At 36.0% G+C, this 13,048-nt stretch overlaps 1 protein-coding gene across 1 annotated transcript in view; it reads left to right on the forward strand.

Annotated features, from left to right (window-relative positions):
* The window catches only part of CFTR (CF transmembrane conductance regulator), a 187,313-nt gene that overhangs the window by 42,993 nt on the left and 131,272 nt on the right, over positions 1-13,048 (forward strand). Inside the window, exons 5-7 of the mRNA XM_082631970.1 lie at positions 2,846-2,935; positions 3,785-3,948; positions 4,768-4,893. Coding sequence (XP_082488096.1) covers positions 2,846-2,935; positions 3,785-3,948; positions 4,768-4,893 — 380 coding nt within the window. The remainder of the gene's footprint in view (positions 1-2,845; positions 2,936-3,784; positions 3,949-4,767; positions 4,894-13,048) is intronic.

The raw sequence follows: 13,048 nt of genomic DNA on the forward strand, positions 1-13,048 counted from the left end.
AAATATCATCTTATGGTAAAATGCCATGTATTTTTATGTTCAATAACAAGAAATTGTTAACAATAACCCAAGCAATAGAAATTTCTACCTTAACTAGTTGTGACACAGTGGTGGTATCCACTGCCTTATTTTGAGTTAGATTTTTGTCATCCTAAGTTCTGCAAGTTAAAAATTTTTAGAATAGCACATGCATGGCAACCATAAGAAATGACATGTGCTTTCACCAGCCTGATTCATGTGTGACCCTTTGATCTACCAAGTGATTATAGAAACATGTTTGGTTGAATCATTTGGATATTGCTTTACCCTTCTTCTCTTTTTTCTTACCCCAATGTAAAAACTATATACTTGGCTTATAAGGGACATGGACCTGAAATTCCCTCTAGCAAATAACCCATAACACTTCCATAATATACATGCAAGGTCAGTGGTGTTGTAAAACCTTGATAGCCGTACTTTATTGTTCAAAAAAGCCTTTTGTGGAGGCACAAGGGAAAAACCGAGTCTGCAGTTTAATCAAATCACCTCAGCCACAGTCTCATCAGTTCACAAGTACCAGGAAAGCATGGGTGATAAATCAATAAAAATTTTATCTTGATCCAGAAATTATATGTAAGTGAAGAAATTATTAGGTATTATTTGGAGGGTAGAATTTACACAGAATGCATATCAAAGGAAGTTGAATCCAGTTTAAAAATATTTATAAAAGTGATTTTATCATAATGGTAACTAATAGCTAAGGATGTACATGACAAGCTTCTAAGTGATTTTTAGGTATATCATTTCATTTGACCAAAACTCCATATAGTAGAAACTATTATCCCTACTTTATGGATAAAATATTTTGAGAAGCTAAGACCTAAAAGTTATAAAACCTTGTGCAAGAACTGCTTCAAAATTTCTAAAATGGATAAGTCACAGTCCTTGAAGTGGAGGGTTTTCCAACTATTAGAGAACATAAAATAAGTACTGAAATAATATAACAAGTCAAATTGTGTTATATAGGCAGAGAGAAACATGAAGTGCTCTGGGCTAAGGGGAGGGGAGATCATAGAAGGAGCAGGTTAGTTTGTGAATAAGTTCATATATAATGTTTGGCACAAATACAGCGATATATGTGCTTTCAGACCCAGAATGCATTAATGAAAAGTTAGAAGTTGTGTCTGTCCTTTTTCAACATTGATTATCTGTGTTCTTACACATTTTCTTTACCCCTCTAGCCACACCTATTGACCTGCATTGACATCATCACCAAAGAATACAATTTCATCTCCATGTGGCTGTGGTTTGGTCCCTAAAATAAACTGGTACCATATCTGACCAGTTTCATCCATGTGGCAGGCAGCCACTAATTCTTCCCACATTGTTCCAGATTTTGTAATAGAGCATAGCTTTCTTTGTTCCAAAATCTGTAACCATGATACATTCTAATTATATTTTAAATAATGAATCTAAATACAAACTAGATTGAGCTTTGCCTGTGAATTTCAAGAAGATAAAGTTAACTAGAGTGAACAGATATTCACTGTTTATTGTGCACATAAACTCCATGTTAAGCCATGTAGAACCCATGTTAAGCCCAGTCTCAAGTTACCCGAGACTGAGTATGTTACCAAGTCATGTGTCATCCAGCTCAATGGATTCCCCCCGCCCCTGCTCCGTATTGCTCTAATAGCATTTTGGAATTAACTGCTTTATTCCTTATTCATCTGTGCTTATCTAAATGCTATTTATTATTACACACCCATCTTAAAATTCAACCTCAATAAAATATGTGCAGATTTTTATAACCAGATATGGGAACTTTCTCTTAATCACCCTATTTTATTCTATCTACTCCTTTTAACTAATTTATCATATTTAGTTATGTATGTACTAGGTTATCTTGAGGCAAGAATTATGTTTAAGAAATCTTAACAATAATCCCTGAAGCCTTGAATATAGTGATTTGTATCTACTAAGTGCTCAATACATGTGTGAGGGATTCAGTTGAAGCAAATATTAGATAGGTACTCTTCAGTCAAAGCCATCTAATGGCAAATCAATTCTTATTAAATTTTATAGGCAAAGTATGACTGTGATCTTTCATAATAATAATTTATCTACATAAAAATTCTATTTTGTATATATGGATATATTTTTCTTTGTAAAATTTAAGAATTTTTATTAATGTAATCTTTCATAAAATTATTAATGATTAAATTATTTGTAATATAATTTTATTGACTTTAACAGTAATTTTATTCAACACAGTTACTATAAGATCGCATGAAAAATTTAAGGCCAAGATTTTATTAAAACAATTTTTTTTATTGATGTATAGTTGGCTTACAATATTGTGTTAGTTTCAAGTATACAGCAAAGTGATATAGATATATATATCTATATATATATTTTTAAAATTCTTTTCCATTGTAGGTTATTACAAGATACTGAATATAGTTCCCTGTAAGGCCACGTTATTAATCTCAAATTTCACTGCCTTTGGTTCCATCTTTTATAAAAACAAACAAAAGCAAAAAAAAAAACCACAAACACTCTACAGTATATAAATGAATATTTAAGTACAATGTTGTTCCCATTTTGGTTTAGAAAAAATAGTTACTACTCTCTAGATACTGTAAAATAAAATAAGCAGAGGCGTGCCAGTGTAATATTTGTTGTAAAGAGAAATATTTATAAATCTGAGAAGACACTGAGTTAGATGAACATAAAATAATTTTCATTACCTTAACTTAAAAATGCGTGCATAGTTACCCAATTCCTCAGCTGTATTGTAACATTACTTATAAATATATTTGTCTACTGTTCATTGACAACATCTAACTTCCCATTTTCCTTTTAGACTTTGAAGCTGTCAAGCCGTGTTCTAGATAAAATAAGTATTGGACAACTTGTTAGTCTCCTTTCCAACAACCTGAACAAATTTGATGAAGTATGTATCTACTGATTTAATCTTTTATGCATCTTTATTATAACTCATACAACCCCAAAGGTTTTCTGGGTCAGATAACAGTAATAAGTGGTTAAGTCATAAGCGTCCCTACCTTCCCTATTTCCGAAAACTGAGAAGGCTAAGTTGTGTAGCAGAGTGCCATTTTGGGGTCTCACAGAACCACCCAACTCAAGGGCACCTCAGCTTGCTTTGTATTTATGAGGTTTTTTTAAAATTCAGTCCCTATCAGATCTTGTTTCCTTTCAATACTTTAAATCAGTTATTTACTTTGGCTGAGCATGATACTCTGAGCAATTCTTGTTCAGTGCTGTCTTCTGTCACAATAAAATTCAAGGTCCTTGAGGACAGATTGTTTTATTTACCTTTGCATTTCTAGTATTTTACATGGTATCAAACCCTTAGCAGGTGCTAAATAAATTACTGTTGAATTGAGCATGCGTGTATTCTGAATATATTGTCAGGTGATAGGGTTGTACAGTTGTGTAGATTGAACTTCTGAAGAGTCTTTTGTTCTCTCATGTTCTGTGTCATGGCTCTTGCTTTATCCACACAGAAGTAAGTTATTTAAAATAAATTCTTCAATCACCATGCAATTCCACTGGAAAAAGATCACAGTGACTTGAAGTTTGTTTTGGGGGAAATCCTATGCATAGAATGCTGTGTGTTCCATGTAGTGAATACCTAGATTTTAGTGTGTTCAGAACCATGAAGTGTTTGATTGTATGAGCTCACTGTGCTTGATTTCTTTCTTCTTTGCTTGTTTTTTTCCTTTATTTTGGGGGTGGAGGATAAAATGTCAGTGGTTTTCACTGTGATTTTATTTTTCAGGGACTTGCACTGGCACATTTCGTGTGGATTGCTCCTTTGCAAGTGACGTTGCTGATGGGGCTGCTCTGGGAGTTGTTAGAGGCCTGCGCCTTCTGTGGACTTGCTTTTCTCATAGTCCTTGCCCTTCTTCAAGCCGGATTCGGGAAAATGATGATGAAGTACAGGTAGCACTCTTATTTACATAGTTTGAAAGGGTTTTAAATTAGGTTTTCCAAAAGCCCACTCTAATAAAAGCAGAACTTCTCTGTGCACTGAACCGTGACCTCCTTGCTAGGTGTCACAAAAAAGGAATTATTTTCATGACATAAATAATACTTTCTATATCAAGGGGATATTTTTTTGCTTGTCAGTCTGTAGAATTTCTTTATAAATATGTTACCATCCAGTTCACTTTTTGCACATCAGAGATTTAGGTACAATGGATAAAACATTTATGTGAATGGGAGGGAATGCATATATTTTGGGGAGAGTTTATAGGCTTTTTCTACCCTGGTTCGTGAATCATCACACCAGCCTTAGTTGCTTTTTATTACAGAATGAATCGGTGACACCAGTCACTGCTTATGAAAGCAGACTTCTAGTTTGCCAGCTAGAGCATGATAGAAAGTGTATGCATTTTGGAGTCAAATAGCTCTTAGTTTGAATCCCAGATTGCATGCTTACTAGTTACATGACCTGTGCCAAGCTGCTTCAGCCACTGTGTTTCTGGTTTTTTTCGTCTTTAAAATGGAGGTAATCACCTCTGTTAGGTTGTCAGAAGGATTAGGCATAATGTATGACATGCATCTAATACAGTGTCTGGCAAATGGGAGGCATTTACTAAATGACAGTTACTATTTTTGTTACTATATATTTGATAATAAAATAAACATCCATCTGTTTAATAAAAGAAATGTGGCTTTTCTTAAAAGCTTGGGCCGTTCTTAGTGGACATTTTGACTTGTTTTTACTAAGTATTTGATTGGTGGATGGATTATTTACAGAGATCAGAGAGCTGGAAAGATTAATGAAAGACTGGTGATCACGTCAGAAATGATTGAAAATATCCAGTCGGTTAAGGCATACTGCTGGGAAGAAGCAATGGAAAAAATAATTGAAAACCTAAGACAGTAAGTCATTCTGATAATTTCAGTATCAATTGAATTAGCCAATTAAGGTTTAACATATTAAAAATGAGTATGGCAGAGTGGACTTCAGCTCATATTTGAAATTTCTGACAACCATACAGTTGTATTAAGTTATATCAGTATTCATGTGTTAGTGGCTTAATGCCATTTTCATGGGGCTATCGTTTTACATAGGTGATTAAGTATGCTATTTTGCACTACAAGGATATGTATCCCTTATGAAAGAATTGCCTGTATGTGCTTATAGCTGCTTAATATACTTATTGACTAAAATAATGATCATGATTCTAGAGACTGATTGAAACCTTAAATGGAACTGCTAGAGTAATAAGGATATGATTCTGAACCAAATAAATGATTCTCTAGTATTATAGCTTCCTTAATTTATATGTTATGACGCATGAAAAACAAACAAAAAACAAACCCTTCTGTTTGTTTACAATACGTTTGTTCTTCCTTAACTTAAGAGTAATGCAGGGTAATATCTATACATTGTGTTTCTGTATACCCTCCACTTGAGAAATCAGTTCAAGTAATGAAAGCCGCCACCTGAAGTAGAATCAGTACTTGGCAACTGTCTACATCTCTGTTCTTGTTTTACCTCAGATAACCTTTCTCTCACTGATTAGTAAAGATTATAGCCAGCAAAAAAGTACAGCACAGACTGAGAGATACTGTTACTGAGAAAATTTTGGACAAAATATAAACTAGGGCATATCTATAGCTGTGACCATTTTTCTTTAGTCAAGTTCCATGTTCTACAAATTGCAATCAAAAAAAAAAAGGCTCTCTGAGATTCAGTGGGCATAGATCTTCTGTTAAAGGGCAAATAATTTCAGGATGAATTAGCTCATGAGAGTTTCATGGAGAAAAAAGGTACTAAAGGGAAGAGTCCCATTTTGGATGCTATGAATATGGGTTATCAGGGATTCAGGCTGCTGATTCCAGTAGACAGTGGTAACTGAGCTGCAGGTGTGTGATTGGAACAACAAAAGAAATGCTGAAATGTTAAGTCCTTTGCGGTGTAAATAGAAAGAGTAAAAGCATATTTATTGCCCAAACATAATTGGTCACCTGTTTTTATTATGCCTTTCAAGACAAATCCAGGAAAGAAATTATATTTTCTTTCCAGAAACATCCTTAAAGATCTTGTTTAGTTGGTTGAAGGTTTTTCTCATTAACAAGTGAATTTTCCATCACCCTTGCCCCTGGGTCACTCTTAAATGCCTGTAGGCACAGGCATAACCAGAATGATGAGGAGATTATCAAAGAATTTGGTTTTCTCAAGCTTCAGGGTAAACTCCTGGTCAGATCCTTCTAGGTGCTGACTTTTCTTGACTTTGGGTTTTTTTCCCCTCTTCCTCAAAAGATGAAATCTGTCCTTCCTATTCTGTATTTCTGTTTAACCAATTCTAATAGCAAATGTTTGGTTTTAACTTGTATAATCCGGTTCCTTAATCTGGCATGAAATTGTAACCTGAAAAGGCTGCAAAGTGCTGACGTAAATATGGGAAAGCAAGAATTGCTTCTACTCAAAAGAGCAAATAGAATGTTCTGGAAGAGATTGGCAGGATGCGCTACAAAGGGATAACCTCAGCCTGGGCCACTGCTGCACTGGGCAAAAGGCTGTGTAACACTCCCTGAAAATCTACTTCTTTATTGCTCTCTGGTAATAAAGTCACTTTCAATTTTTTTTTATAAGATAAAATATTTTTATGACTCATATAGTGTTAGTGATTTTATTATATATGTTCCTTTTTTTTTTAAGAAACTGCAAGTCTTTTATTTCACTCAGGAGTGATTATTTATTTTTATTTGTAAATGTCCATATCAGGGTATACAATTAAGCATTCTAATGATGTATTCTAATTAGCAAGACTAAAGTCATAGGGAGATTGATTCAAGATGTCAGAGTATACGGACATGCTCTCACTCCCTCTTTTTCTTTTTTAATTTTTTTTTTTTTTTTTTTTTTTTTTTTGCTGTACGCGGGCCTCTCAGCATTGTGGCCTCTTCCGTTGCGGAGCACAGGCTCCGGACGCGCAGGCTCAGCGGCCATGGCTCACGGGCCCAGCCGCTCCACAGCATGTGGGATCCTCCCGGACCGGGGCACAAACCCGTGTCCCCTGCATCAGCAGGCGGACTCTCAACCACTGTGCCACTAGGGAAGCCCTTTTTTTTAATTTTTAAATTTTATTTTATTTATTTTTTTATACAGCAGGTTCTTATTAGTCATCCATTTTATACACAACAGTCTATACATGTCAATCCCAATCTCCCAATTAATCACACCCCCACCGCCACCCCCCATGGCTTTCCTCCCTTGGTGTCCATACATTTGTTCTCTACATCTGTGCCTCAACTTTTGCCCTGAAAACCGGTTCATCTGTACCATTTTTCTACATTCCACATATATGCGTTCATATACGATATTTGTTTTTCTCTTTCTGACTTACTTCACTCTGTATGACAGTCTCTAGATCCATCCACGTCTCAACAAATGATTCAATTTCGTTCCTTTTTATGGATGAGAAATATTCCATTGTATATAGGTACCACTTCTTCTTTATCCATTTGTGTGTCGATGGGCATTTAGGTTGCTTCCATGACCATTTAGGTTGCTTCCATGACCTGGCTATTGTAAAGAGTGCTGCAATGAACATTGGGGTGCATGTATCTTTTTGAATAATGGTTTTCTCTGGGTTTATGCCCAGTAGTGGGATTGCTGGATCATATAGTAATTCTATTTTTAGTTTTTAAGGAACCTCCATACTGTTCTCCATAGTGGCTGTATCAATTTACATTCCCACCAACAATGCAAGGGGGTTCCCTTTTCTCCACACCCTCTCCAGCATTTGTTGTTTGTAGGTTTTCTGATGATGCCCATTCTTACTGGCGTGAGGTAATACCTCATTGTGGTTTTGATTTGCATTTCTGTAATAATTAGTGATGGTGAGCAGCTTTTCATGTGCTTCTTGGCCATTTGTATGTCTTCTTTGGAGAAATGTCTATCTAGGTCTTCTGCCCATTTTTGGATTGGGTTGTTTGTTTTTTTAATATTGAGCTGCATGAGCTGTTTATATATTTTGGAGATTAATCCTTTGTCTGTTGATTCATTTGCAAATATTTTCTCGCATTCTGAGGGTTGTCTTTTTGTCTTGTTTATGGTTTCCTTTGCTGTGCAAAAGCATTTAAGTTTCATTAGGTCCCATTTGTTTATTATTTTTTTTATTTTCATTATCCTAGGAGGTGGATCAAAAAAGATCTTGCTGTGATTTATGTCAAAGAGTGTTCTTCCTATGTTTTCCTCTAAGAGTTTTATAGTGTCCAGTCTTACATTTAGGTCTCTAATCCATTTTGAGTTTATTTTTGTGTATGGTGTTAGGGTGTGTTCTAATTTCATTCCTTTACATGTAGCTGTCCAGTTTTCCCAGCACCACTTATTGAAGAGACTGTCTTTTCTCCATTATATATCCTTGCCTCCTTTGCATTAGATTAGTTGACCATATGTGTGTGGGTTTATCTCTGGGTTTTCTATCCTGTTCCATTGATCTGTGTTTCGGTTTTTGTGCCAGTACCATGTTGTCTTGATTACTGTAGCTTTATAGTATAGTCTGAAGTCAGGGAGTCTCATTCCTCTAGCTCCGTTTTTTTCCCTCAAGACTGCTTTGACTATTCGGGGTCATTTGTGTCTCCATAAAAATTTTAAGACTTTTTGTTCTAATTCCATAAAAAATGCCATTGGTAATTTGATAAGGATTGCATTGAATCTGTAGATTGCTTTGGATAGTATAGTCATTTTCACAATGTTGATTCTTCCAATCCAAGAACATGGTATATCTCTCCATCTGTTGGTATCATCTTTAATTTCTTTCATCAGTGTCTTATAGTTTTCTGCATACAGGTCTTTTGTCTCCCTAGGTAGGTTTATTCCTAGGTATTTTATTCTTTTTGTTGCAGTGGTAAATGGGAGTGTTTCCTTAATTTCTCTTTCAGGTTTTTCATCATTAATGTATAGGAATGCAAGTGATTTCTGTGCATTAATTTTGTATCCTGCATCTTTACCAAATTCATTGATTAGCTCTAGGAGTTTTCAGGTAGCATCTTTAGGATTCTCTATGTATAGTATCATGTCATCTGCAAAGAGTGACAGTTTTACATCTTCTTTTCCAATTTGTATTCCTTTTGTTTCTTTTTCTTCTCCGATTGCTGTGGCTAGGACTTCCAAAACTGTGTTGAATAATAGTGGTGAGAGTGGGCAACCTTGTCTTCTTCCTGATCTTAGAGGAAATGCTTTCAGTTTTTCACCATTGAGAATGATGTTTGCTGTGGTTCTGTCATATATTGCCTTTATTATGTTGAGGTAGGTTCTGTCTATGCCCACTTCCTGGAGAATTTTTATCATAAATGGGTGTTGAATTTTGTCAAAAGCTTTTTCTGCATCTATTGAGATGATCATATGTTTTTTATTTTTCAATGTGTTAATATGGTGTACCACATTGATTGATTTGCGTATATTGAAGAATCCTTGCATCCCTGGGAAAAATCCCGCTTGATCATGGTGTATGATCCTTTTAATGTGCTGTTGGATTCTGTTTGCTAGTACTTTGTTGAGGATTTTTGCATCTATATTCATCAGTGATATTGGTCTGTAATTTTCTTTTTTTGTAGTATCTTTGTCTGGTTTTGGTATCAGGGTGATGGTGGCCTCACAGAATGAGTTTGGGAGTGTTCCTTCCTCCGTAATTTTTTGGAAGGGTTTCAGAAGGATGGGTGTTAGCTGTTCTCTAAATGTTTGATAGAATTCACCTGTGAAGGCATCTGGTCCTGGACTTTTGTTTGTTGGAAGAGTTTTAATCACAGTTTCAATTTCATTACTTGTGATTGGTCTGTTCATATTTTCTATTTCTTCCTGGTTCAGTCTTGGAAGGTTATACCTTTCTAAGAATTTGTCCATTTCTTCCAGGTTGTCCATTTTATTGGCATAGAGTTGCTTGTAGTAGTCTCTTAGGATGCTTTGTATATCTGCAGTGTCTGTTGTAACTTCCCTTTTTCATTTCTAATTTTTTTTGATTTGAGTCCTCTCCCTCTTTTTCTTGATGAGTCTGGCTAATGGTTTATCAATTTTGTTTATCTTCTCAAAGAACCAGCTTTTAGTTTTATTGATCTTTGCTATTATTTTCTTTGTTTCTATTTCATCTATTTCTGCTCTGATCTTTAGATTTCTTCCTTCTGCTAACTTTGGGTTTTGTTTGTTCTTCTTTCTCTAGTTCCTTTAGGTGTAAGGTTAGATTGTTTCTTTGAGATTTTTCTTGTTTCTTGAGGTAGGCTTGTATAGCTATAAACTTCCGTCTTAGAACTGCTTTTGCTGCATCCCATAGGTTTTGGATGGTTGTGTTTTCATTGTCATTTGTCTCTAGGTATTTTTTAATTTCCTCTTTGATTTCTTCAGTGATCTCTTGGTTATTTAGTAACATATTGTTTAGCCTGCATGTGTTTGTGGTTTTTACGTTTTTTTCCCTGTAATTGATTTCTAACCTCATAGTGTTATGGTCAGAAAAGATGCTTGATATGATTTCAATGTTCTTAAATTTACTGAGGCTTGATTTGTGACCCAGGATGTGATCTATCCTGGAGAATGTTCTGTGCACACTTGAGAAGTGTAATCTGCTGTTTTTGGGTGGAATGTCCTATAAATATCAATTAAATCTGTCTGGTTTCTTGTGTCCTTTAAAGCTTCTGTTTCCTTATTTATTTTCATTTTGGATGATCTGTCCATTGGTGTAAGTGAGGTATTAAAGTCCCCCACTATTACTGTGTTACTGTCGACTTCCTCTTTCATAGCTGTTAGTAGTTGCCTTATGTATTGAGGTGCTCCTATGTTGGGTGCATGTATATTTATAATTGTTATATCTTCTTCTTGGATTGATCCCTTCGTCATTATGTAGTGTCCTGCCTTGTCTCCTGTAACATTCTTTATTTTAAAGTCTATGTTATCTGATATGATGATTGCTACTGCAGCTTTCTTTTGATTTCCATTTGCATGGTATATCTTTTTCCATCCTCTCACTTTCAGTCTGTATGTGTCCCTAGGTCTGAAGTGGGTCTCTTGTAGACAGCATATATATGGGTCTTGTTTTTGTATTCTGTCAGCGAGCCTGTGTCTTTTGGTTGGAACATTTAATCCATTCACATTTAAGGTAATTATTGATATGTATGTTCCTCTGACCATTTTCTTAATTGTTTTGAGGTTTTTTTGTTTGTTTTTTTGTTTTTTTTTTGCGGTACGCGGGCCTCTCGCTGTTGTGGCCTCTCCCATTGCGGAGCACAGGCTCCGGACGTGCAGGCTCAGCGGCCATGGCTCACAGGCCCAGCCACTCCGCGGCATGTGGGATCTTCCCGGACCAGGGCACGAACCCACATCCCCTGCATCGGCAGGCGGACTCTCAACCACTGCGCCACCAGGGAAGCCCTTGAGTTTGTTTTTGTAGGTCCTTTTCGTCTCTTGTGTTTCCCACTTAGAGAAGTTCCTTTAGCATTTGCTGTAGAGCTGGTTTGGTGGTGCTGAATTCTCTTAGCTTTTGCTTGTCTGTAAAACTTTTGATTTCTCCATCGAATCTGAATGATATCCTTGCTGGGTAGAGTAATATTCGTTGTAGTTTCTTCCCTTTCATCACTTAAAGTATATCATGCCAGTGCCTTCTGGCTTGTAGAGTTTCTGCTGAGAAATCAGCTGTTAACCTTATGGGAGTTCCCTTGTATGTTATTTGTCATTTTCCCCTTGCTGCCTTCAATAATTTTTCTTTGTCTTTAATTCTTGCCAGTTTGATTACTGTGTTTCTCCTTGGGTTTATCCTGTATGGGACTGTCTGTGCTTTCTGGACTTGGGTGGCTATTTCCATTCCCATGTTAGGGAAGTTTTCGACTATAATCTCTTTTAATATTTTCTCTGATCCTTTTTCTCTCTCTTCTCCTTCTGGGACCCCTATAATGCGAATGTGTTGCGTTTAATGTTTTCCCAGAGGTCTCTTAGGCTGTCTTCATTTCTTTTCATTCTTTTTTCTTTATTCTGTTCCACAGCAGTGAATTCCACCATTCTGTCTTCCAGGTCACTTATCCGTTCTTCTGCCTCAGTTATTCTTCTATTGATTCCTTCTAGTGTAGTTTTCATTTCAGTTATTGTATTGTTCATCTCTGTTTGTTTGGTCTTTAGTTCTTCTAGGTATTTTTTAAACATTTCTTGCATCTTCTCGAGCTTTGCCTCCATTCTTTTTCCGAGGTCCTGGATCATCTTCACTATCATTATTCTGAATTCTTTTTCTGGAAGGTTGCCTATCTCCACTTCATTTAGTTGTTTTTATGCGGTTTTATCTTGTTCCTTCATCTGGTATATAGCTCTCTGCCTTTTCATCTTTTGTATCTTTCTATGAATGTGGTTTTTGTTCCACAGGCTGCAGGATTGTAGTTCTTCTTGCTTCTGTTGTCTGCCCTCTCAGTTAAAGTTTTAAATATCACAAAATTGATTAGATTGTTGGCAGCAGATTGCTTGCTGAGTTGCAGTTTCTGCTAGTGTTGTAGGGTCTCCTGCAGAGTTGGATGGCGGCTGTGTCTCACCGTGAGGACAAGGATACTGGCAGCAGAAGTTCTGGGAAGTACTCCTTCTCTTATAGATGTTTCTGAGTCCGTTATTCTTATAGTACCACTTCTTTCATTTTCCTCAACTGTTTATAATACACAACAATTTTGACAAATTTATTAACATTTTTGTAAACAGTATTTTCTAGCATTAAAAACATATAAGCCTAGCCAATAGTATTCTTCTATCTGTTGAAGATTAGAGACACACATGTAGATTCTAAGTGCAAGGCCCTGTGCTGTGCTGTCATTTATCTTGACAGCAACTCCACAAGGGAGATATTATGTTTCTCTGCTGTAGATGTGGATTCTGTAGGATCAGAGGGAAGAGAAACTTCCTTAAGATGGCATAGCTATAACCAGGAGAGCTGAGAGTCACACCTCAGTGAGATTCCCAAATCATAATCTGCCTTCAATACCAAATAATTAAAATAGGCAGGCTAGACCGCATTAGACTGGGAGTCACAATGTATATTGGGAACATTGAACTTCGTTTTCTTCA

This window comes from Mesoplodon mirus (assembly GCF_964341445.2).
Source record: "Mesoplodon mirus genome assembly, chromosome: 9".
NCBI lineage: Eukaryota > Metazoa > Chordata > Mammalia > Artiodactyla > Ziphiidae > Mesoplodon > Mesoplodon mirus.